This window comes from Mesoplodon densirostris, chromosome 7 (assembly GCF_025265405.1).
Source record: "Mesoplodon densirostris isolate mMesDen1 chromosome 7, mMesDen1 primary haplotype, whole genome shotgun sequence".
NCBI classification, from domain to species: Eukaryota; Metazoa; Chordata; class Mammalia; order Artiodactyla; family Ziphiidae; genus Mesoplodon; species Mesoplodon densirostris.
Window position 1 is genome coordinate 120,094,835 of NC_082667.1, and position 27,398 is coordinate 120,122,232.

The window sequence follows — 27,398 nt, forward strand, 5'->3', positions numbered from 1 at the left end:
TCTTTATGATTACCTCCATTGTAAGGATTATACAAGGAAGGCTTGGGGAAGTTAAACACGTTGCCGAAGGGCAAATTAGCGAGCAGAAAATTCAAACGCGGGGCTGTCTCACCTCCACACCCCGCTCTTGCCAGGACAGGGCGGTGGCTGCAGGGAGAGACATCATCACAACCAATGTCATGAATGAGAGGCTGTGGGATTCACGGAAAAAGAAGATCTTCTATGGAGCCACCCAAAAATGGATCCCTCCCCTGTGACTATGAGGTCTCATCTACCGAATGGGAAGAGAATGCATCTGTATCTTAAGATGATGCTAAGAAACCTTTGGCATAAACAGACCATCTGATGAATATAAGAACCAAACTCCAATGACTAAAAAAGTGGATGGCATTGAGGCTCCATTAGAACAGGAATTTGAAGAAGAGTCTCAGATTCCTGGCGAGTTTGTGTGGGAGGAGCCTCCTGCGTATCTTGCACCAGCTTTTGGAAATTCAAATACTAAGTCCTTGGAACTGGTTTGCCCATAAAAACACTGTGAGTGTTTTCTTACAAAGCAAGGCAGTTGGGGCCCCTGGAGACTGGACTCATCCTCTCCGGTCACCGCTCATTGTCTGTAGCCGATGCCTGTGAGTAGCTCACGCTAACCCGACCCTGTGAATCCAGCAGCAAGTTGCCGGGGCCCGATCTCATCGAAAACATGAAGTTGCTGTTTTGCTCATCCAGCACCCAAAACCCTTTGGAGACACTGCAGCCAGCCTGGACTTTCAAATTTCTCCCATCAGGCCATCCATCACAGGTGAGGGCATAGAAAAGCCACAAGGCTCCCCTAAGAGAGGCCTTCAGAAATCCAGAAATAAAGAGATTTTTCTTTTTTTCTTTTTAAATCTCCAACTGAATCAGAGGCTAACTCCAGGTCCATCATGCAGACATTGATTCATTCCATGTGTGTGTTTATTTTTCTACAAACATTCCTGTTGTATCAAGTGGCCTCAAGGCCTAGACGTGTGCCTCTGAATATCCACTCCCTGGAGGATTCTCAAGAATGAGTGGAGCCCTTACTTCATTCCTCGATTTCCCAATCTGGAAAATGGAGCCAAAAGCACCAACTCTCTCTATGCATTAGTAAATTTAGGTACCTACGTTTCATTTGTCCACTTTGAACTTGAAAATGCACATGGAAATGATGGGAACTATGTTTTTGGCTTCCGCTCTATTACACATCCCAGTGGTATATATTTATAGATATACTGGATGTTTTTCTTTCTTAGCCTGAGAATAATGAGGAACCCAAAAGAGCACACTGCGCAGAAGGACGCACCAAGAATCAAAGCCTCTGATGAGAATGTTAGCAAATTTTCTCTCCAAACAGATTCTAAGTTGGTAGGACTTTGTAATTAGAAGGATCTAAGTTTAAATTTGTGACTTGAGAGTTCTATGGGTTTGGGAAAATTATTGGAGCCTTTCTGAGACTCAATTTCTTATCTTCATAATGGGGGTTAAGACACCAACCTTGGTACAAAGTCTTATGTACGAAAAAAGCTACAAGGAAATATAATACAACACAGGGCATACAGCCAATATTTTATAATAACTATAAATGGACCATGACCTTGAAAAATTGTGAATCACTATGTTGCACACCTATAACTTATACAGTATTGTACATCAACTATACTTCAATAAAAACAATTTTTAAAATAAAATTTAAAAACGTTAAAAAAATAAAACACCAACTTCAGAGGGTTGTTTAAAGAATGTGATTATTTGTGTGAAGCACTCTGCAAAGTGCCTGGCACACAGTAGGTACTCTAGAACTATTAGTTTCACTTCTCTCATGCCTCCAAACTGAAGCACAGATATGTACAGAGACCAAAAACAAGCACCCAGCAGTTCTGGAGAATGTTTGATTTCCATTAGGAGGTAAGGAAGGTGTAAGATTGAACTCTTGATCTGATGTGAAATCAAGGATGCATTTCCTGTACACACACACGATTCACCCTTAGAGAGTTCCTAGGTATTCAGCATCGCCACTCTGTATCATATCTCCCAGTAATTTAAAACACTCCTTATATCACGGATGCCTCCAGAGTTTTCTGTAAATGTGAGCTCGTTAACAGTCCCACTCTCTCCAAGCAAAGGCAGCTCACTCACCAGGAACGCCCTTCTTCCAGAAGAATGCGGAGCTGACGGAGGTGACAGGTGACGCAGAGATGTGGCCAGAATCTGGCAGCTCAAAGTGAATCATGTATCCTGATTCTCATGCCAGGCAGCAAAAGGTAAAGGATGGGCACCTATCTGGGTGGACCTGTCTGGCTACCAACACAGAAAATGCTCAAACCAGGAAAAGGGAAGACTAAGGACACTGCAGGCCTGACCAAAACGACTCAGAAGTCGAGGCCTGAACCCCATTTTGAAGAGGTGACACTTGGCAGCCACACTAAGATTTGCTTTACAAGACTAATGTTCCTGACAAGACTAAAGTTAGTGCCCACATCCGAAAATGCCAAACTTAAACCTATTCTCCATTCTGGCTGCAATCAAGTGTACCAAGCTCTACACCCATCCCCACCTCCTCTTCCCCAATAATCCAGAAGCCCCCGAGGGCACTGCTGGCCATTTAGAGTTAAATTCACTCCCAAGGAAACAGCCACATGCCAAGGGGCCACTGCTCCGTGTAACAACCTGTCATCTGGCTTTGGAATGCTCTTGTTTCCAGAATGACCAAAACAGGGGGAAGAAGGCTTATTTTTATTGCTAAGGAACAACACATTGCATTAGGGGGATAATCTAATATAACTTAACTAAACTCCAAGGGTATACACCTGGTGCCATAGCAAATGCCCCTGCCCCACATGGAAACTAACAGGGGAAAAACATCACTCACCGAAAATGTAATTCTTGTACACCTCTCTGGCACAGTTCTTTCCCATAGCATGCAGTATGAGATGCAAAGTTTCTGGGGTTTTGTTTTACTTTTTATCCTGAAGTGCTCCTCTGCCTACCTGAAGTTCGTGCTTGTCATTAAAGTGGACCTCATTTGCTAAAAAGGGTAAACCGAGGCTCCGAAGACCAAAGCAATATTTCAGTATAAGGAAACGGGGGTTGGACAGGAATTCTTTTCAAAACTCTTTAGATTAAAAAAAAAAATGCATTTCTCAAAGTCCAAAGTCAGCCTACCCCAGAGGAAAACTGCATCTTTGTCTAGAAGCCTGTGGGGTAACTCACCTTTTTCTACTTCTTGAGAAAGAACTAACCTACCATCCTACTTAAAGTTTGGCCAGTGGTTTGGCATCATGGAAAGCTGTGCAAATTTTCCAGACCCCATATGATAGTGATTTGTGCAACCCACCCGAAGCTGAATAATCAGCCACCTGTCTACAGGGGACCGACTAACTATACATAGAAAATATGCAGGGAACTCAGTCTCCAGCAAAAGAGCAGAGGATGCCTTGTTAAGACTTCTACCTCAAGCTAATGTTTAGTAGCCATAGTAGTAATGTGAATGCACTATGTATTCATCCAATCAAGGAAATATTTAAAATGTGTGTGGCCGAATGGACACGTCAAGGGGTTAGGAGAATTCCAGCTTCCTGTTCTAACTCTGCCACTTACTTACCCAGTTACCTTGGGAAAGGATCTTGGCATCACAAATGGGCATCCATTTCCCGACCTGTAACATACTTGTAACTCAAGGGACTGTGAAGCTAAAAGGGGGAGTAAGTCACATGTCAAACTGCGAAATGCTACCAGATCACAACCAAGGAATAAGTGAAGTGGTAAACAATAGGCACAAACAGACCTTAGTATTTCCCCAAAGTCAACAAATATCCAAATATTTCTGAGAAGAGTGAGCTTTGGAGTGACCTACAGCTGGGCTTGAATCTAAACTCCGCTCACCCGCTGTGTGGCCCTGGGCACATTGTTTAACCTCATGGTTTCTTCATCTGAGAGATGAGAATAATACTTAGCTATCAGGGATAGGGGTAAAAGAATGAGGTTCTTGGCACGTTCATAAGCCGGCATCCAATAACTAATAGAAAAGAAAAAAACAAGAAAAAGGTAAAAATGAGATGAGAGATGCCTACACAATTACGGATAGATCAACTCTGCCCTCTTATCAGTGGCAGTTTTTCTTGTTTTTCCCCCAAATTGGCACGCTGATCTTAGGTCCCTGCTCCTGAAAGAAAAGGGCAACCGTGTCAGATCTTTCTCAAAATGTAGCAATAACATCAAGAACCTGATTTTCAAATAACAACTGTGTGCAGGCGCCGTGCCTCCACTGCTGTAAATGCAGCCTTTGAAAGGCCGGCAGCCCGTGCTCACCACACCCCAGCACACACTCGCAGCTTCCTGGACCCGGGTAAACCAGAGCAGGTGGGATCTCCTGGCAGCCAGCACCTCCGGGAGGTCCAGACCCCATTCCCGAGCGCCCAGCAGCCAGGGCCCGGCCCCTGCCTTGGTACACACAAGAGGCACGGGCCTCACCAGGGTGGCTTTGAGCAGAATGCGTTCCTGCTGCAGGAGGGGCCTTTTCTGCCCAGAGCACCGCCCTGAGAAGGAGCAGCCGAGATGAAACAGCTCTGGCTCAGACCACACGCTCAGCTCCGAGGATGCAGCTGGGGCTGCTGGCTGCTTCACCTACCGGACCCCCAGCCTACATCTCCTTCCTCCAGAGCAGACCCCCCGCACTGGAGCTGCTTTCCGCTGCAACCGTAGCAAAGGCTGATGGAAAAAGGAAGCTGTTTCATGGAGAGGGACCAAGAGGAAGGTATGACGCCTGGTCCAGCGTCACCCCAGGGACAATGTGTTTCTCCAAACGTAGGCAAGGCCTGTGACAATTCCTAACGCCTCTCCCCATGAAAGGTAGTCTTCACAAATGTGTTCAAAATCCTCCCAGTGATGGAACTGTGATGAACAGAATATGGGACCAGGAGAAAAATATCCCCATTTTGCCTACCTCTTGAATGACATTCCATGCTCTCTCTAAGCCTTAATTATTTTAAATGCTATCTAGATTCATACACTATCAGCGTTAAGAGAAACCTTACAGGTCATCTTCTCCAGTGAGTTTATTTAACGATGAAGACCTGGAGGTTCAGAAAAAAGAAATGACTTGCTCAAGGTCACACAGACAAAGGGTTGCAAAGCCATGGCTAGAATCCAGGCCTCCTGGGTCTCCAGGCAATGATGGGTTCCCCAGAGTGGACACTCAGCTAGGCTTATACACAAAATGTACTCCTACTAGGTTGATAGATCTCCCCTTATTAGTCCTGAATCCTCACTGCATTCCACACATTAATTAGTATTTCAATGATATAAGATAACCAATGCATAATGTATAGAGTTAAAAAAAAAAAAACCTAGGCAGGGAATCTCAAATAGATAGGAAAAAGAAAAATAAATACTAGAAGTATAGAAGTCAATACATGGAAACTCTTCCACTGAAATGCCCTGTAGTGGATTTTCTGAAGGGTATTTGAAAATCAGACTCAACCACACACTCTCATGAATGATAAGTAATGACAGTGATTATCCCAGCACAAAAGTCTAACTGCACAAAAATATCATTAATTGCGAGTAGGTATAGTACCCAGCACATAGTAGGGGTTTCTAAATACATACTTCAAAAAACCATGTATCTACAAACACTCACCAGATTAGGAACCCCCTGGCCTAACCTAGGTTCTTATTTTCCATTTGTACCTTGAAAATATGTACCTGACTGATTTTTTCATCTTCTCTGAGGTTTAACGCTTATTCTGATAAACTGATACAGAGGTTTTAACAACTAACAGTATGACTGGGAGGTAAAGTAACGCTACCAAAAGAAAAAAAAAATCACTTCTCTCATAAGCCTTTTCAATGACACTGCTCTGTCCTTAAAATCTCCCTACTTTCAAAGGCAAAATTCATCCTGAGATGCAAAACGCTCTCACATAGGTCCTGGTCTCACACTTGCAACTCTCTTCCCTTTCTACAATCAAGGTGTTTTTCTTCATAGTTATGTAAGCCTTTCTTTCACTCCAAACTTTCAGCATTCTCCCCATGCTGTTCTCTCTATCTAAAATATTCCTCTCCCTGTTTTTAACCACATCTTCCAAATTTTTCTGAAATACCCATGGTCTCCCTGAAGCTGACCCAGGGAATTATTCTAACCTAGAACTGTTGGAAGAAAGCGCCCAACAGACACAGAAAATAGAATCATTGATCCCCATGTACTTCCACAAGTTCAAATGATGCTCCTCCTGCACTTTTACCCATGAAAGCACCTAGAGCACAACGATTATTCCATCTGGGTTGCCCTGACCTGCCATACAGCCGTGCAGGATGTAAAGTATTCAGAAATGATTACAGAGACAACGAGTGGAAACAGATTACCCACCTGGCCACTTGGACTAGAATTCTTACCCAAGTGCAATGTTTGGTCCATATGGGGGTTTTTCCAAAAGTCTATGAAATATCACTTAAATTCTTTGATCGTTTTTTTCACTATCCCCTTTCATTCTTTAATTAGTCCTTTCATACTTTCTAACTCTTCTCCTGTCACTTCTCTTCTTTTTTTCTCTTCTTTTTTAGCCAGATGGGATATTGCAGTTGAATCCACTATTCCATTCCCTTCCTCCGTCCTAAAAAATTGAGGGCTGGCTGTTTTACTTTTCTTTTTGTTTTTACCCATTTTAACGGTACAAAGAAAAAAATTTTTTTTGCCCCTTTTGATCCCAACGTAAAACTTCTCATCTTGGATAAACATTAAAACAAAACAAAGGAAAAATGTCATTGTCTTCACGTGTGTAATGATGGCATTTCCCCCTACTCAAAAGTTCATTTTTCACACACACACACCCTACACGCAGAGAGTTTACAGTTCCTCTGCAGAACTTTGCAAAGCAAAAATTGACAGCTTAGCATAGCTCCTCAAAGCTACCAAGAGGTTTCAAATGCTTAAAGTGAACTCGTTTGAGGTTGATTTTTAGTTGTTTCCCAGGTGCTGAGAAACATTATATTATGTGTCAAAAAACACATTTACAAATATAACTCATGCTTGGGGGAAACCACACTGAACTTGAATTTCTTCAAACTCTTAATTTGGTTCTTTTAGCTTACTCTGGATGGCCTAAGTAGATATCATAAAGAATATTATTGTCCAAAATCAGTGTCTAAGGAGTGTGCACCCCATTTCCAGGGACTAGTCTATCTCTCATTGTGGTGTAATTATTAACAGCACCCATTACACTCTCAAAAGTGTCCCAGTTTGGATGGTAAATTACAAGCAGACACCATCAAGATCTGAAATCCAATACCCTAAAACTTTCCAATGCTACATTGGGCCTTAAAGCACCATCTGGGTCAATCTCTTACAATTCTGAGACCGAGCAAAATGCTACAGAAAAAGGACAATGGGGAAAAGGTGATGGGGAAGTAAGAAGCCACCTTTCCAGTGCCCAGCGACAGGCCTGCCCCCAAGCAGCAGAAACTGGAAAGCACCTGAGAAATCTCAAGAAGTCGGCCAAATGATCAATAAATATTTATGGCTCAAACAGCAATATTTTGAGTGTTTCTGTAAGCATGGCTCCCCGCCAGTGATATTGGATCTGCTGTAACCTACACTACAGACCAATTTCCTTCTGGATCTGCATAGAGACTATAAACTACCCAAGTGAAAGAAAAAGCTAACACAGATAGGCACAGAGCTTCAAGAAAAGTAGCCAAACAGCCTGTTTCTGCAATGTGAAAAACATCTACTGAAGTTCTGGAGAAAGAGCTCTTCAACCCAACTGAAAAAAAAAAGCAAACTGGAGCTGTAGATACCTGCCAAGGAAAAATGATAGATTTGGGGATTGTCTTCACATTCCTAACTCAGAGTTAAGAAGAGCTTAACAGCTGTAAGCAAAGGGTGGACCTAGAATAGCGTGAACAGGGAGGCAAATCCCATCTGAGACTCTGTCTGAGCAGGGGGATGGGGCCCCCACTTCATTCGGCAGCAGCCAGATGAAAACACGAGGACTGAGTTGTGAATATACAGATTCCTCTCTGTGATGACCGTGGGACCCAGGGGTATTAACTGTTTGGAAACAATGCTCCCCATAAGGCAGTGACAGAGGAACCAGGACCTCACCCATGGACGAGTCGCCAGGGAGCCTGTTGGTTTCCCTCTGAGCTGTGGGCCAGCGGGGTGGGGGTGGGGGGTGGGCTGGAGTGGGCAGGTCTGCAGGTAGCACCCTGGGGCTCAACTTCCCTCCTTGTGCCAGAACAGCTACACACAATGTGCCCTGACCCATGACACGGGCTTGAAAACCCTACATTTTAGGCAGGGAAAAAGATAAAACGTATTTGCTGTGCAGACAATCAAGGCAGGTACCTCTGGCCTCCTTGCAGGAAGGAAAATTAAATTACATCTGTACTAAGAAAATAAACTGCTGCTGATGTGTGTCTCTCGTCGCCCAGACTGTGAGTGAGATACATGCAGAGCTGTGTCCGTGACGAAAGAGGTAAATCAGGCCGAATGGGGAGGCTCTGGGAAGGATGTGACCTTGGAAGTGAACACAGTCACGTCCTCACCTGTGAGAGAACGAACTACATCTGGAAGACATTGGAAAAGCAAGAAGCCTGGTTCTCTGCTTGGTGATCTCAGGCAAGCGTCGCTGGAACCCTCAAGCATCTTCTTAAAGCAACACACCTCGACTGCCAGTCCTGGAGGGAGCTCATGGGACAGACAGGCCCTAACCCCAAGCTCAGAGGAGTCGTGCAGGGCGGCAGGGGTCCCCTGCACCCCTCAACCCCCAAAGCACCAACCACCAGTGGCTCCTCGTTTCCCCTCTTAATTCCCTGAGTTTCTGTGAATAAGACGGTGCTTTACATTAGGTATAAAATGCTCGCAACGCTCATCAGTTTATAAATTTCTATCAGTGCGGCCTAGAGCAAATTATGCATCTCTCAGAATATCCTCTTCCTCATCTAACAATGGATATAATAATATGTGCCCGTACCCCAGAGTTAGTGGTGTGAAGTGGGAAAGAACCTGGCACGTAATGCAAGTTCAGTACGTGTTTCAGAAATATCCCTACAACTTGGGAATGGCAGGAATCTACCTTCACTGCAAGCTCAGGGAATGCCACCGCAGCCATGGGTGATTCATTCCGCAAACCAGGGATGGCTGTAATTATACTCTCGCTGTCGCCATTGTAGGGTTATCTGTGCTCTTTGCAATATGGAGCCTCGCTTTCCTGAAAAAATCCTGACCTACGCTAACCAGCTCTCGGTTTTGCAGAGATTTTGATGGAGCCCAGAGCAAGCTGGGCTCTGGGAGGTTGACCGCGGGCTGGTTTGTCTCCTAGGGGGAGGTGATCCCCCTACAGGGTGGTCTGGTCTCTTTAAGAAAGAAAAAAGTTACACAGACCAAAAAAACAGCAATACAAACCAACCAAAAATGCCAGGAATGCAAGCTCTGCCAAACAAATAAATACATAAGAAGATGTGAGATACTTTATAATAACTGGACGTGATGCATTTCCCAACCCTGCGTAACTGAAGAACCCTACATTTCCATCAACCCTGCAAATGTTCCCCGGCCCCTAGTCTTGGTGGCCTTCTGGCTCTGAGGCAGCGCTGAAAACCTCCATCACCCACAGTGACTGATCCCTGAGCCTGTAACTGACAGCCGGGCCCGGAGATGCCCTGACACTCTGAGAGTTACCTGGCTCGCTGTTCGCTGCTGGGGCACAGCATGGAGTGTGAGATCTCAGTGAGGCAGGTGAAAAGGTCCTCTTTAACTTTACTCTTCTTTCCCTCTCAAATAAGCGATTAGGGGAGGGGCATAGGCAGCTGCAGCCCCTATAAAACACTTCAAGGGCCCCTAAAAAGTCTACATCCGTCGTCATTTTGTGTTGTTATTGTGGATCAGCACTGTTTTAAGATTTGCACACAGTAATAGATTTAATTCTCACATCAACCCTAGGACGTAGAAGGATTATGGCACTCATTTTACAGATGCAGGAGCTGGAGCACAGAGAGAGGTGAAGTAATTCGTCCAAAGTCACACAGCTAGTAAGTGGCAGAACTGAGATTCAAACCCAGACAGGCTGGCTACAGAGTCCCTGCTGGGAAATGCTGGCCTCATAGTCACTAATGGCGCGTGGTCCGTGGGGGTCTGGAAGCACAGTGAACAGGCGATCCTAAGAGCCCGGCAGCTTGCCCTTCTTTCTCGTCTGTACAGATGAAGATACAAAGACTGACCAAAGGCACTGGGAGAGGGACGGAGCTTCTTCCTATCTCTAAGGGCAATACAGGTCCCTGAGGGATGGACATCCTTTCCTAGGGTAGGAGGGGGGCTGATCCTTTTTCATTCTTGTAAAAGCGCAAACAAGCAGAATTAGAATTCCTGATCTTCCCTGAGCATTATGCTCACCTCACCAAGAAAGTGGAGTGGGAAAGGAGAGGAAAAATTAAGCGGCTGGGGAATGTATTTGCTTTGGCACCCAGCCTCCACCCCTTCTCAGCAAACTCCACACCAGGAGGGAACTCCATGGACACTCTATGGCTTTGCCTGTTTTAACCTGTTTAAGCTCTGAGAACCTGGCAATCATGTATTACAATCAAAATGATATGTCCAACTTTACACCTACAAGGAAAATTCAATGCCAATGTTATTTCCAAGTATATGGTAATTTGGCACTTAAAGCTGTCAAAACTCCTGTGAGGTCTCAACCCAGAATCAAAGTGAATAAAGGTTCTTGATAAGGTCCTAGCCACTGAGACTGGCAAATGACCCAGGCTCCTGCTGGGACACCCACCTCCCTCTTGCCTCTCTCCAGCCCTCATATATGGGGGAAGGGGGGGAGAGAGAAATCCTGGTTTAATTATTTAAACCAGGTAAGTTCCCCAAATAGTTGTCTCCACACATAAGAAACTAAACAACCCAAAGAATCATTCTGACAAATACTTGTCACAGCTGTAGACACAAAGCCACGCTATGAGAAGTTAAACTTTAAAAATGTCCTGTATGGTCTGATGGGCAAAGCAAATCCCCACTTTGCCAGTCAGTGTCTTTTCCCACCAACAAAAGCAAGCAGCCCTGGCCAATGCCTCCTGCATCCTTGCACCTGCAAGTTTAAGTCTCAACTGAAGTTTCTCTGCTAAGCTTTACAGAGGTAACTTGCAGTATTACTCAAGGCAACTGTACACTGAGATGACAGAAACCGGGATGCGTTTTACTTGAGCGGCTGGCTCACTAGACATTCTTAGGTAAGTAACTTACCTTCTCTGTGCCTCAATTTCCCTTTCTGGGGTATGGGCATAATATTCACGTATATGCTACTAAACCTCCAGAAAAAGATGAGCTCAAACTTAGTTGATAGCGCCAGAAATCAAATCTTGTTACAATGAATGGCAGAAGACTGCCCAATTTCTTTGATCAGTTGTAATTTTCTTGTATTGAAGGTTGCTGACAAAATATTTTTGCAAAAGAAGGGCACTGTAAATTTGCTTATTATAATGGGTATGACTGCAGCATTAGGCCTCACTGTCCCCATTTTACAGATGGGAAAGCTAAGAATAGTTACTTGCTCAGGATTTATTTTTATCAATAATCAACAGAACAGCACCATATACTTAAAACCTCTAATATTTACTAAATTACTCCCCCAAAATGCTTCCGCTGTTTACTGTGATCTAAAACATGTGTTGCTAGGGGCTCTTTTTCCTTCCCAGTATGCCAAATCCATTGTAGGTTCATGGACTGACATATCGACACCATTTCCCAGATGACCAAATCTGTCTCTTCCCCATAAACACACATATAAACAAGCCATACTTAAGGAAAGGACCTACTGGTTGAGATCTATCTTTGCTGGGAACTATCCTTTCACTTCCTCTATAAATGGTCTGAATCAATTGTGACTAACAGAATTTATTCTGGCTGCCTTGAACTCCCCAAAACCACCATCACAGCAGCATCATTTCTGAACTGCAGCTCTATGTAGCCGAAATGTCTCCGAGGTGCCAGTTCATCTCAGCATCCTTGTGACAACAAACAGCCTTAGTCCTCCTGCACCTCCCAGGGATCAACCCTGGGCTTGAGTGTTAGGGGGTCTAAGAGGAGAAGACACCAGCCACTACCATGTCTTTATTAAGATTTCTGCAGGATCTCCAAATGACAAAACGTCAGCTTGGCTTGTGTTGAAAGTTTAAGCAGATTAAGAAAGGGTTAAAATAAGCAACTAATTATGGCGGAGGCAAGGAAGTGGTAAACATGGGGAGCCGCTGAACTTACTGATAATCCAATACAACAGAGCAGCATGTTACTGCGATTAATTTTTTTCCAAAAAGCACCACCTTCTCCCTACATCTTTCTATATAGCTTTACCTCCAAAATAACGAATCTCTTAAGGATAGCTGGATAGCTGGCAGTTCCCTATCCTACAAGAAAGCGTCTTTTCTTCTCAAATTGCATCTATTCCAGAAATTCTGGAGCTCCAGCGTCCATTAAAGTGCTTAGCACCAAAAACTGTGTCTAAGACAAAATGAAATTTCTGTCCTACCCCTTTCCTTTTCAAATCCTACAAATCCAAGAGTTGGATAACACACCAACCAAAGACCCAAAGTCACGTTTGGTGTTGGGAGGTTTTCCCTCTTCTAACAGATCTTTGGTACCAAGGGACAATTTTCGGCAGATTAGAAAGATGGATAAAGTGAGTAACCTGCATGAACAGAATCGGGATGTTTCCTGCGGTTAAGATGACCATTTCAGCTCCGCTCCCACCTCCCTATCCTCAACCCAGAAAAGAGAAGCTAGGTAGCAAAGGGACATGTGACAGGGGAGCTCAGGAAGGCAAGACATTTGAAAATGTGCATGAAGGCCAGCCAGTTAGACACCGCTTGGGCTCTTACTACCCAAGGCCCTCCATCCGGCTCCAGTTCTGGGGCATGACTGCAGGGTCAGGGGATGATGCCCTCGGCGGCAGTGTCCACCCCCCTAACGTTAAGGAATAAGGCCAGAGGGTTCCCGCTCATTTGGAAAAATAAAAAAGCAGAATGGGAGTGCTGGCCATTCTAAAAGCTTTTTCCCATTACTCACAAAAACACAGCTGTGAAAATAAATACCACCCCCCAAACAAGGGTCTCGGGCCACCAACAGTCCTCTTCTTCCTCTCTACCTCTCTCCAGCTGCCACCAGCATCGCCTGCTCAGGCAGAAGCTCCGGCAGAAACGCACCACTGCCTGGAAGGGAAGAGCGAAGGGGATAGAAGCGGAGGGGACCCCGGCCTCTGGCCGAGAGCTGGAGTGGGGGCTTCGGCAGTCACCACTCACCCGGGGATGGGAAAAGCTCCAGATCCACTTTTTCCGTCTTGATGATTGTGAGAGTCGGTTTGAGATCGACGGCCGCCTTCATGGTGCCAGGAGTGGGGGGACAGACGGGACTAGAGCAAGTTTGCTGTTATTCTTGTTGTTTCTCTTTTTAATGGGGATAAGTAACAAGGGACAGGGGACGGGGGGATCGGACCTTCTCCCCTAAAATCTCGAATTCCCGCTGACTTTCCCCGGCGCCCAGAAGGTGAGCGGCCGGAACTCTCTCCCGGGTAGTTGGCACTTTGCGGGAAAGTGCGCGCGCCGGGTCCCCGCCTCGCCTGCGCCCCGCCGGCTACCTCCTAGTCCTGGCCCGGCTCCCTCCTCTCCGCGGGCAGCCGCCTGCGCTCGCCCTCGCCCTCGCTCTCCGGAGCCGACTCCCTCCCTCGCCCGCGCGCTCTCCCCTCCTCTTTGGGGCGTTACTCAAGGCGCCGAGCCCTGGCCGTGGGTCTGCGCGCCCGGCCCCCTCCCCCAGGGTCTCCGCGGGGGGGGGGGCGGGAGGGACGAGGGGCGGGGCGGCGAGGGCGGGCACGGCCGGAGGCGGGGCCCTGGACCCGCGGCCAATCGCCGGCGGCGGTCCAAACCGAAAGGAAGGCTGGGCGGAGCTCGGCGCCCGCCGCGCCCTCTGCCCCCCGGGCACTGCAGCCGGGCCGCAGAGGGGCCGCAGAGGAGCCGCACGCGGAGCCAGCGGGCGCCGAGGCCGCTCCGGCCCTTCGGGAAAGTCCGTCAGATTCTCCACGCATTCTTGAGGACTTGGTCACCCGCTCCCGCCCCGTCCCGGGAGCGGCATAGTTCTCCAAGTGCGTGTCTATCATTCATTCACAAAGACTGACACACAGGACGTGAGGCAGCGACTGGAGGGGCATGCGTGCGAGCAAGCGCAGGGGGCTCCGAGCCAGTGTCCTCAAAGGGCTCTGGGAATATTGGACTCCAGCCGATTATGAGTCAGGGATCGGGACTGGATTGCTGGAGGAGCCTTCGATTTTTTCAAGGGCCAACAAGTGTCATCGTTAAGAAATTAGTTGAAAATGACCTGCCCTTGATAAGGATCGAGCCCAAGGCAGCCTTCAGGAGACCCAAAACAAAGGCCCAACGTCGTCTTTATTACTGGGAGAGTCAGGAACAGGGCCCCCAAACTAGCATCCACTCCTGGGCTTCCTTAAGCTTCCAGTTTCCCTACAGCAGTGGTTGGGTGGCAGGGAAAACTATTATTCTGTTCCTCCAATTATGTCACCATTGGCCAAAAGTTTTGTCTTTCCTTTCACAGATTCTCCTCCGCTAGATAAAACTGACAACCCTCCGATCACGACCATCAAAAATGTGATGCACAGGCTCTGTGGTTTTGAATTTCTGGAGTACGTCATTCGCAGCCATGACAGAATCCCAGTACACAGACCCCTTTTCCATTTGGGAAGCCCAGACACTTCAGACACCATAACATGATCCTGCATAATTAATGGTTTGCCACTGGCACACTGGTTATCATAAATGGAGAGAGTTGGTCTGAATTAACAAATCCAGCAGTAGACATTGAGGTGCAACCCTAGACACATATGTATAGCTGGAGCCAGACACTGATAGCTATCTCTGATGAACTAAAAGATTAAACATAAATCTTTCTGGGGCTTCCCTGGTGGCGCAGTGGTTAAGAATCGCCTGCCAATGCAGGGGACACGGGTTCGAGCCCTGGTCCGGGAAGATCCCACACGCTGCTGAGCAACTAAGCCCGTGCGGCACAACTACTGAGCCTGTGCTCTAGAGCCCGCGAGCCACGACTACTGAGCCCGCGTGCCACAACTACTGAAGCCCACACGCCTAGAGTCCGTGCTCCGCAACAAGAGAAGCCATCGCAATGAGAAGCCCATGCACCGCGATGAAGAGTAGCCCCTGCTCGCCACAACCAGAGAAAAGCCCGCGCACAGCAACGAAGACCCAATGCAGCCAAAAATAAAATAAATAAAAATTTTTTAAAAACATAAATCTTTCCGAACAACCTCAGAGAAAGCTATTTTTAATACTGTTTCCTGGTTTCTAAGCATATGTTCAGCTCCCACCACTTGGCTGTAACTGTAACCTCAAGCTCTGATAAGTTTTAACACACCTGCTTACCTTCATCTAATTCCAGTTCTGTCCCCTTGAAGTACTAGTAACTTCAACGTTTCCCACAGCCAAGGAGGGAAGGAGCCAAGAATAGGAGATAAATCTCATATCTCAGGCTCCTGGTTCAAACTGCAGATCATGCTAGTCTTCCAGTGACCAGAGGGAAGTATTTGTATGTGATAATCCTAATTGTCGAAGGAATGTTGTCATCCAGCTGTGTTTCCAAAAGGTATCAGAAAACAATGCTGGCCCCCAGATGACAAGAACAGACCCGTCTGATCCTGGAAGAAGCTGAGGGAAACAACGCATGAATGAATTGTGCATTTACACATCCAAATGAGCAGCAAAGAAAAGGATCTTGAACCAATCCTGCCTTACCCGCTGTGAATACATCAGCAAAAGAACTGTGCAAATCAGGAGTTGCTTTGCGGAGTTTTGTTTTATGGATGTTATGTTAAGGAAATGCTGGTATTTTTTTTTAATCCAGGTGTAAGTGCTCTATTTCAAAGGCAGCTTCCTCAGAGCAAGTCCTGTCTCTCTCCCTCAGTGAGTTTCTCAGCCTTCTTTCCCAGGCTAGCCTAAACACGGCTGCTACCTCTCCCTCACCCCCAAACTAGACACTAGAAGAGCCCGCCATGATGAATCCGAAACCAGTGTCCACTTCAGCAATGGGGGAATTTATTCCTTCAGTTCTTTCAATGATGACAGCTCAACTTGTCAATCATCCTTTCTAACCCTGTCCTGAAGCACAGAAGTTTGAAAGGTTTGACTGTGCAAATCAGGGAGTGGGGTTTGGAAGATAGCCAGAGGCCACCACAGACTTCCAGGAAAGTTACTCCTGCAGGAGGCCAAGTGTGAGTATTGATGTTATCAGAAGTTATGCATCTAACCTCGGATCTGGTGGAAACAAGGAGCACTTAATATGGACAAGTTAAAGTATTTTTACATATTTGGGGTATTAATATTAATATCCCAATATTAATAATTAATTAATATCCCAATATTAATTGGGATATTAATGATCTGATCAGACCTGCAAAGATCCCACTTGATTAATCTGATCAATTTTGATCAACGAATTTTTTATTCTCTCTAGGACACAAGTAGCTTTTTCTAAATGTTCCTATGAACTCTAGATGTTATTTCTATCTTACCGTATCCTAAAAAACAGTGCCTTGCCCGGTGCCTGACACATTGCAGATGCTCAATCAATATGTGTTGAATAGTGAGCTATCACCCTCCTGGTCACTAGGGGCTTTTACTTTGCCACCATGGCTTTCCAATTCAAAGGTTAAGTGAGTTTGCTATGCTGGCGCTTGTGAAAATGAGCTAAACAATGTTAGCCACTCTGCCTCTAGGTCTGGCCTTGGCAGACCAGAAGCTCTGTCCTCCAGCACTCCTGTCCACTGGGTTTCATTTGCGCCTCAGTTTCTCCACTAACAAGACAAGATCAGAGGAGCTTTGCCTTCCATCCCCTTGGCCAAGTTGTTTCAAGACTATATCTAATTTTTAAGGCACTCAAGAAAAATCAACCAAGGGACAACTTTTTCTTTTTGCTGGTAATGCAGCAGTCTGCTCCTCCGGTACTTGGGAGAAACCAGAATTGTATTTTCAAATATTCCCAAAACTTGGGAATCACACCCAGCAAGGGCTGAAATTCCTTAAACTAGAAGCCTCATGTCAAAGGGGTTAAAAAAAGACAGCAGGAGTTGAGGGACAGGGGTGTGAAGTTAGATGTTAGTGACATCAAGAAAACAGTCACATTTTTATAAGAATTCCCTCAAAAACATAAAGTATGTAAAAAACATAAACTTTCTCTTTTATGCTCCTCCCTCAACTCCCGCTCCAACCTCAATAAAAAAGAAATATAAAAATACACCTAATTATAAACAATCCTGAAAGACAGACTTTCCTCCTGCAGAAGCGTGATAGAATAAGTTACTTTTCTATTTCCCACATCTTGACCGTCAACAAACCAAAGAATCTCTGAGTTTTGAGCTAAAAGATGCTTTATTAGAGGTAGGTGCAAAAACATTCAGACCACTAACGGCTGATCCAGAGCAAGTTTATGACTCACAGATGTTCATTTACTGGCTTAAATGTAAGATCGAAAAGAAAAGAAAAAAAAAGTCCTTGATTAACAACCTGCCCGCTTTGCATTTGTGGTTGTTTTTCTCTGAGAAAAGAAGCAGCAGTCCCCCATCACACACAGAAACAGGCTTCTAAAGCTTAACTCTAAAGCAAGTGGCTTCTGTGTAATAAGTTGAGTCACTAAAAAGCACCCTGGGGGGAGCAAGATGCCTGGGGCTTAGGTATCTACCTAAGTTATGGAGCTGCCATAAAATGGAAAATTGGAGAAAATGAAAAGAACTCCCTTAATTAAATTCTGATGCCAAAAGGCCTTAGGGTCAGTTCAGGAACCCAAGTGGGGGATCGGAGCCGCTGTCGCCGACAGCGGGCTGGCTCTGTGACCTCACCAAAGCCACTTAACCTTCTTGTGTCACAACCTCGTCTCTGTTTCAGGGAATAAAATCACCCCTGGCTCTCCGACCGTGTAATACAGACTCATTAACTATTGTTTAGAAGGTACAATAAACAATGAGCGATAAGTAAGGAGGGAAGCCAGGGAGGAGAGGGTGGGCGGGGAGAGGGGAGGACCGGGGGTGGGGTGGGGTGGGGGGGCCCCCGTTCGCCCTGGGAAAGTTCTCCAGGATAAAACCAAGATGAGCGTGAGCAGCGCAGTGTCTGGAATAAGGCTCAGATTCAAATTCCAGCTCTACCCACTAGGCAGCTGAATGACTACCGCAGAAGTCATTTAAACAATCCTAAACCTCAGTCCCTCCCTGCTTAAAGTAGGGTCCTTTGGAGGATTAAATGAGATAGTGCATGGAAAGCATTTAACGCAGTGTCTAGGTCAGAAGAGGAGCTCAAAGTTAAATCACTGTTACTGATATTAACAGCCAGTAGACCATAGGCTATAGGAGGAACCGCATAAAAATCTTCTGCATGGTCATCCCCTTTACAGAGTAACATGGACCCCCTATTCACCTGAACTGTCTTATGGAGAGATAAGGAGAACGGTCATATCTAATTGAAAAAAATCTCTCCAAGCCCCTCCTCTCAGTTCCTGATTTGGGAACCTGCCCAGCTTCGGCCTCAGTTGAGAAATTCCAGCACTACCTGGTTAGGAGAGAAAACTGCAGACTTGTATTTAAGAGTCACCGAAAAGTTGTATTTCAAATTCAGAAGGAAGATCACGTTTGTGGTGACAAAACCTTAGGTCCTGGCTTTGTCACATGTTAGAGTGAGATGGAGATTCTTAGAGATAGTCAAGGTCAGCCCTCTTATTTCCAGAGGGGTCATTCTGCCCAAGGCCACACAGCCTGAAAAAGACTGTGTCAGTTCTAGAATGAGATCCCCTAATCCTCTCTCCGGGCATCTCCTTGGGTTTACAGATACCACACTGCAGGGGAAGTCACTGCAGTTCAGCTTGGTCTGTTCCCAGACACTCTTGAGAAAGGAAGCAGGATACAGTGCACACAGGAGCAGATAGATGATCAGCCTCAATTTCTAGAAATCTAACAGTCTCCTCTGCACTGGACGTGTTGTCTCTGGGCAAGCACACTGCAGGGTAACCACACTAGCATTCCCTGTGGGTGACAGCTTGGCATGGGCTGTGAGGAGAGAAAGGGTCTGGGCTGGCTCTATTGCTGTCTGCAGTTTCTTTAGACTGTAATTATGAACCATTCAGCTGCATCTGCAGCCCCAGCAATGTGGGATGGATGGGCCTCATCTACAGACCAAGCGACATTTGAAAATCCACCAGTTCGGATGGCACGTACTCCTCTTGAAGCAGCTCAGGCTCTGCCCACACAGAAGAAGGAGGTGAGGGGCCGCCGATCAAGGCTGTGGGGTCCAGAGGCTCCCTCCACACCACGGTCAGCTGGCTTCCTTGAAGCGAACGGAGCACATTTCCCAGCATTTTTTGCTCCCTCCTGGGCCTGGGTCATGCAGAAGGCAGGCTACCCTGGAGCCTCTGGGATCATGTAGTATGAATTCCAATGTAAGTTGTCCTAAATTGGCCTCTGGAGGAGGTAGAGTGGCGATGACATTAGCACAAATGGCAGGAGACCCAATATTCTTTAATAACAGGGTGGAAGCAGAGAACCAGGCTCCTGGCAGGGAGCTCCGAGCCCCAGGAGGACAGGATCCCGGCTCCTTCCCCACACGGCAGGTGGTTTCTTCTGGTGGAAGGCTAAGGCCTTCCTCTGATCTTACCCTGCTTTTCTCTTGGGTTACAAAGACAACACCAGATTTCAAAACAGATGTTCTTTGCAGTTGTGGTCTACATCTTAAGATAATTTTATTGTGGAATCTTCCCCTTTCTTTTCCCCCTTTCATTTTGAAATGCCAAGTCCATTGCCCCAAAGGAGGAGCATTTACCACCCTAGAGATGAAGGAGCGGGGATGGGGTGGAGAGTTTCTCCATCCAGTTCTAGATGCTGGAAGTTAGGCAGAGGAAGCAGATTGTACTAGAAGAAGAAACAGCTCTAAGAGAAAAAGGAAAGATAGTACAGGAGGAAGCAGTAGAGGGGAACTTTGCTGAGAAGAGCGGAAGGATGGGCGGTGAGGGGGGGACATGAGAAAGTAGAGTCACCAGGGATTCTATGTCCTTGTCATTCTGGGACTTAAATCTCCAAGATTCCAAAATGAAACTGAGGCCTGGGCATGGATCCAGTACCTTCACAGAGTCGATTTCATTGACTTGCGTGACCAACAGTCAAGGGATGACAGTCAAACAAATCAGTAGGAGGTCCTCAAGCTGGAAGAGTTGCAAAGGATTCAGAGCAGAATGGAGGTGAAAGGAGGTGACCACAGAAGATGCAAGGGAAGGTCAAGCTGAAAATCTACACCAGACACAGAGGGTATTTCTCAGTATTTCCCCAACATGGACATGTTCTGTATGCAAAGAATTTCCCTCCCCACACCCACAAGGTGCCCCTTTCTGCCCAACAGCCCAAGCACACCCCAAGGGAATATTTGAATATGCACATCGCCTCCTACAGTCCCTCAAGGCAGTGATTAGTTTCTGTCATCACCTCCAGTGCTCAGCTCAAAACAGTATGAGCTCAATACATTATGCTGATTATTTACTTAATGAACAGATAACTTCCTAAAATTCCAAATACAGATCTTGAACTCAAATATCAGTCTTTTTTTTTTTTTTTGGTGTAATGTAAGACTCAAAGTTGCCCAAAGTTGAAGACCAAAGAGATAACCAGGTGACTCTTTTCCAACTGAAAAGGTCTTTATAAAGTTTTACTCTGCTGTTCTCATCACCTGCCTCTCATGCCCTTAAAGGAAAATGCTGTTAAGGTCACCATATTCATTTTATTTTTCGTCTGAGTATATACAGGTATAGCTGTTTGTGAAAAATGGCATTTGGCTTAGCACAAAGCAAACCAGTCATTTTGTCATCGCTCTGAACTTTTACACAGCATATCGTTCATATTGTCAGAAGCAGGCTTCAGGAATTTCTGAACTTTAACTTGAATCTTTTATTTCACTGATTATCATGAAGGTAAGATGTAGAATCGCTATATCCATTGTTCGTAGGATAAGAGAATACATGAAATGAACCCAATTTTCTCCATCTTTGTGAGGAAGAATAGTTAGACCCTTTATAGGGAGTCCAGTGCCTGTTACAAATCCCCTCCACCTTCTCAAATTTACTATAACTTGTCAGGTCCCCAGAAGCAATGCATTTTTTTAAATTGTTTGGCCATGCTGTAGGCATCCTCTCCAGTGAGAAAGGGGATACGTTGAGAGATGATGGGCAAGGGGAGGGGAGGGAACGTCAAATGAGCTGCTACCACCTAGCAGGTGGCACAAAGACACTCAAAGAAGGCCTAACCTCTCTGGCTGGCTGGACCATAGCAGATGACACCGCCCTGCACTTAATTTGTTATATCTGCTGATGCATCATGGAAATGTTGCAAGGGAAACGCAGGCTGATTTTAAACCATGGAAACCAAGGAAGTAATGGGTTTGGTTAGGGTCCACCATTGCCACTAAGCTGTGAAGAGAATTAGAGACACACATCATTTTACGTCACTTTCTCTGAGCTAGTTACACATAATCGACCCAAGAAAAAATGAAATGTATCACACTGAGAATGTCTTCCTAGCCAAGAAAATTAACATACTTTGAAGCTGTCATCTACAAATATCTCACTCAGACATCTACCCCTCCCTGGCCTTCAGCATCCTCCAGTGCACGGCATCCCTGCCTCATAATGAATTTATACGAATTCTCCGTTTGTTGAGGCTAAATCTAGTAACAGAGGAAGTGGGATGCAGAGCAGTTTTTAAAGTCCCTTGCTGTTTCAAATCTCTTTTTGTATGTGTCCTGTCCCGAAAAAAAATGTGCACAGAATCTAACTTTCATAAATACGCAGGAACATAAATCCATAAAAACAACTCTAGGGTGTCCTGAGTAATTATTCATATTTAGAATGTACTGAGTCCCAAATATGTCACTGATAGAACGACAGTTGAAAAACAATCTCCAGAAGGGATATGTCAACTTCTCTGGGATTACAGCTCACATTTAATTCTGTTCTCCAGGGCCAAAGAGATGAAGCCGTCTTTAATTTACAAGAACACAGCTGGGCTCACTAGGCACATTGCATCACCCGTTATGAAGGTGTCGGAATGTAGCGGATGGTGGAAGCGACCCCAGCTCACATCTCATCTATCTGGATTGGCTCCTGTACAACGAAAACCTTTCTCCCTTCACATTGGTGAAGAGGAGAGAAGCAAATCCAGCATATGGGACGTGCAAGAAGGCGCCATGTAATCAGTCGGGGCCGGGGAAGTCCTTTCAAGCCTTGAGGGCTCGAGATGATGGGTAATGATAGGTAAGGTGGAGAAGGAAGAAAGTAGAAAACAGAGAAGTTATTTCTTAATGGAAATGTATTTCATCAGATTGATCAGAAACATGTGTTTTCCCCAGACAGGGAGACCATCTTTAAAGACTTCATCACACAAGGCCTTGGGTGGAAGCAAGCACCACCAGGGACCCACTGGGGAGGGGAGGGGAGGGGAGGGGAGGAGGGAGGAGGAAGGTCCAGCTGGTTGGGGAACTGGCAGCAGAGTGTGGGAGGGCAAACGGCAAGGGGCTCTCTTGTGGAAGGTTCCCAGGAGATGTCCCTTTCCAGGAATTAAAAATTCTAAATAATGTTCAGAATTTTGAAAAATCAAAAAGATCATGGACTTTTCTTTCAGGGAACTCCACAACCTTGAAAGAGACCGGATGGCTGGCAACCACCATTCCAGATCCAGGAAAGACCCAGCATCCACATTTACTCCCCATCTTTATTGCGCTAACATTTTCTCTCCCGGAGAGTATTTTTTTAATTGAATGGAATGCAACTGAGGTGTGGAGATAAGGAGACAATTCCAAATAAACGTCCCTGCTTCCAAGGAGCCCATTTTTTTGCCAGATCAACTATCAGGCTTTGGTTTCCTAACTACAAGGAATGCCCTTAAACTCTAAAAGAACTGAGGAGGCAGTGGGGTAGAGTGGTTAAGAGAACAAGCTTTGGCCACAGGTGGACAAGAGTTTGAGTCAGCTTGGCCCCTCTCCAGCTGTCGGTCCCTTGGCCTCAGAAAGCCTCAGTTTCTTCATCTGTAAAATGGAGCTGATCATAGTGCCCAGCTCACAGAGCTGATCTGAGGATGGAATGAATTTGTGCCTCGCCATTTGCACTCTGTCTAATGCAGAATGAGCACTCGACACCGCTTCGCCGCTATTAATAATTTAAAAAATCGGAATCGTGACTTTAGATTTGGTGACCATAAAATTCTCATGGAAGTTCATCCAAGCTGTGGTAGATAGTGTTCTCACCAAGAGATGAGGACATGGTGGTCCCATGAAAGTCATGACATAATAATAAAGATAGTTTTAAGTCTGAGTATGTAAATTATACAGATCCGGACACCAGACCCCTTGGATGAAAGGGAGTTGATTCCCATTCTGTAGACATGAAATATGGTTATGGAAGTTCTAAACATATGGTCACAGCTACATCACACACTAGCAGGGCAGAGAGGAAGATACACCCTCTAGGACTCCTGCCAATACTGGGTTCTCCCCACTCTGGGTTGTATGTTTGATACCCATTCAATGATTTCATACAAACTGAGCAAAATAAGATCCCAGGCAAACAGCCTCACTATTTGGCTTCCGAGCTGATCACTAACTTAGCAGAATCTTACACACACTGTCCAGTACTTACCTTGTATCTTGCTGCTTGAAACGTTCCCCAAACTAGCACCCCACCGCCCCCCATGCACACACCATTGCAGTCATTTCACAGAAGTCTTTTCTTACGTTATCCCCTCTGTTTCTGACAGCTAGAAGTTTCCTAACAACTTAACTTGTGCTGTAAACCTGAACCTCTAGCCATCTCTAATTGTGCCGTACCCATGCATTTTTAGCTACAGAATTCTGGGCCCATGTAGCAGCCCCACTCTGAGCTTGGACTTGCCTCCTGGCATTCAGATGAAGTGTTTTACTTGCTGTGTCACTACCTGTGCCGACCAGTTGAACCCTAAGGGACGACAGCCCACCCTGACCCTCGTGCTGCCAGTCAGCAACACAGATTTTGCTATTTAGGGGAATCCGCTACATAATTCGTACTCTGGCATCGCCAACGCCTGGCATCTGGCCATGAAGACTGGCAGCATGGAACACACAGACTCTCCTTGCAAGTTGCCTGCTCCATTTGGCAAGATTAATGCCATATCACTGGGAAAGTGGACTTAATTGGATTTCTGAAAGTGTTTAGTTGTCACCCCACCTCAGCTCCAAGTTGATTAAAGGATGGCTTTGCCCTTTCCAACAAACATAGCAAATAAGTGATGGGGAAATACTCTAAAATGCACATGGCTGGGTCCTCTTTCTCTCTCTCTCTCTCTCCCTCTCTCTCTCTCTCTCTCTCCCTCTCTCTCTCTTTTTTTTTTCCTAGTGACTTTGGGGAGGTTTGGGCACAGATCCTGCATACACAATACTGTTCTTGTTCTTCTTTTCTCTACAGGGCAGCCTTGAATAGCTCTGTCTAAAATTATAAGCAGGGGCAGCCCTGGGCTCCAAGAGATCAGAGCCCTCATGCTGGGCCGGAACAAAGACCCTGCTTTTTCCCAACAATTAGCCCTGCAAAAAAGGACATCTATCTGCCTCTATTAAAACCACCACGTGCCTTCAAGTCAGCCCATTGTAAAGCTAATTAAATAACACGCCTCTCTCCCTATGCAGGTCTCCTGATTAGCTTTCCTCCATCCAGAACCTCTGCAAAGCGCCTAGAGATAGACAAGCTAATGTTCCACTTCTCCTACTGTTCCCCCATCGCAGATTGCTGGCCTTTGAAAAGCCACCGCATCAGTTCTGCCGGGTTTGTTCAGGCTCCACATTCATCCAGAGCTCAGGCTTGAGTTATACTCAGCTTAAAGAAAGAGACAAATTTTATATTATTTTGAAAATAAGGGACTTCCCCGGCAGTCCAGTGGTTAAAGACTCCGCACTTCCACTTCCACTTCAGGGGGCTCAGGTTCAGTCCCTGGGTCGGGGAACTAAGATCCCACATGCCCTGTGGCACAGCCAAAAATAAATAAAAATAAATGATTTGGGGAGGCAACACTTCTGTCACAATGTAAAACCTTTGGTGGGAATCCACCCGCATCGCCATCTGGAAATGCTACCCCAGCAGCGGAGCGTTTCCGAAGCACTTTCCACGGAAGTCGAGGAGCCTCGGGAGGATGCAGCCAAGACATCCACCCAGACCTGCGTGAAGCAGAAGCACAAGCTTCTCAGAAGGACACTATACAGGAAAACAGAGATACGAGAGAACCTCTCAACCCATTTTTTTTTTTAACGCGGTGTAGAAATTACAAATTCCTTCAAAGACTCTGGAGTGCTAACCAGATGAAATCCAAGCATGGGCCAAATGGCCCAAATTGGCCCCCGCCCAGCTCTCAGACCGGTTTCACCTTCTTCCCCTGTGCTCCAACAGTCCTGGACTTGTTGGAATCCCTTGAACATGCCCTAGTGTTTCACCGCTTTGTGTACTTTTACAGGCCTTTCCCTTTCTGGAAAGCCCTGGTCCACCCGTCCCACTCATCCATCAGGAAACAGCAGCAAACATCACACCTACCCTGCCCACCCTACCCCCACCCCCCTGCAGGTCTCCTGGGTCTTTGGGATAAAATCAGGCACTTCCTCCTTTGCACTCTCACAACAAACTGACTTCAAGTCAGTGCCCAGGGGCTTCTGACTGAGCACTTACTACTTGGCTTAAAATAATCTCAGCCCTTCAAGGTCAGGAGTCATATTCTACTCAAATTTTAATTTCCAGCTTAAAACACAGTGACTTGGACCTGGTGACATAGTAAATGCTTAATAAATGTTGAAAGAATAGATAACTGAATAAATGAATAAATGAATGAAATCATGAAGAAATGGAGGAGTGACTAAAACAACCATTTGATATTAAAAGTGATCTGAGGGACTTTCCTGGTGGCACAGTGGTTAAGACTCATGTGCCCAATGCAAGGGGCCTGGGTTCGATCCCTGGTCAGGGGACTAGATCCCACATGAATGCCGCAACCAAGAGGTCACATGCAGCAACTAAGGAGTCTGCGAGCCACAACTAAGGAGCACACCTGCCGCAACTAAGAACCAGCACGACCAAATAAATAAATAAAGTATTTTTCTAAGTGATCTGAGATGGTAAAATCAGGCCCACTTCCAGCTTCACTATAGATAGATGGTCCTGCGTGTTTAGAAAAGGGCAGTATTACCTTATGACATGGTTCTCCCCATTTGAAATTGTCCAATCTCATACACACACATACACACTTTTCAGACACAAAATTTTTTTAAATAATAAAATGAAAGGAGACCAGCCCTTTTCTAAATCTGTTTAATAGTTCTAGAGCTGAACTTTTCAAATCAACTCCAGTCTTTGCGGTTTGTAGCTCATTTAATCATCAGACCATATCAACCTTTCCTTCTAAGTGTTTTTAAGAAGAGTCACCAATCTTCTCAAATGTCCTATACAGATGAATGGATGGCTAAATTATAAAGTAACCCCATATACAATTTAAGTTTCCCATGTAATACTCATGGACCTCAAAATTAGCAGAAAAAAAATTAAAGCACTTGGCAAAACAGATTTTGAACTCTGCCAAATCCACAAACATTTAAAAACAGCCAAAGTCACTGAATGATTCCCATACTTAAAACATAAAGCCTTATAGTCACTCCCTGATGGTTCTTGTATAAATTCACTTCCATGCACAATGCCATAGGGGGTCAGTTCTTCCTTTGTTATTTTACCATCACAATCTCAACATTTAGAAAGATGCGTTTTTCTAATATTTGAGGGTACCTTCTATATATAGAGAGAAAGCAAGGGGATAAACACACAGAGAAAGATTCCATGATCTTACAGCAATGAGTAATCATATCAGTGAGTACAGAACCTCCAACCTAAGACCAAGGGAGAAAACACTGCCATTCCTTTGGCAGCCACTTTGTTCTGGCAAGCCTCCTACTTGCTAAAGTGGAATGCCCACTTTATAATGATCATAATGGATTGAAAGCTGTAAAATTAGATTCTGGCTGGCAATAAGCTCTTTATTACTTGCCTTTACCACAGTGCGCCTCCATCCTCAGGTCTTGCCTTAAGGAAGACTCATCCAAGACCTCTAAGATTTGTATAAAGTAGGATAATAGATGAAGGCAAATCGATCTGCATTTTTATAGCGATTTTTTCCTCAACGTACCACTTAGTATGACTACAAAGCAGCCACTGAGCGTCGAGAGTGTAAAAATCCCACTTGTTAATTTATCAAGGACAGATCAAATAAACTACATGGCAGAAATAAATGGCTAAC

The 27,398-nt window shown here is 45.5% G+C and overlaps 1 protein-coding gene across 2 annotated transcripts in view; it reads right to left on the reverse strand.

Annotated features, from left to right (window-relative positions):
- ETS1 (ETS proto-oncogene 1, transcription factor) overlaps positions 1-13,770 on the reverse strand; it is a 66,714-nt gene extending 52,944 nt beyond the window's left edge. The window contains exon 1 of one of the 2 annotated variants that reach the window (XM_060103002.1): positions 13,306-13,770. In XM_060103002.1, coding sequence (XP_059958985.1) covers positions 13,306-13,387 — 82 coding nt within the window. In that variant the 5' untranslated portion in view covers positions 13,388-13,770. The remainder of the gene's footprint in view (positions 1-13,305) is intronic. The other variant, XM_060103001.1, reaches the window with a different exon arrangement.
- Between the last annotated feature and the right edge of the window lie 13,628 nt (positions 13,771-27,398).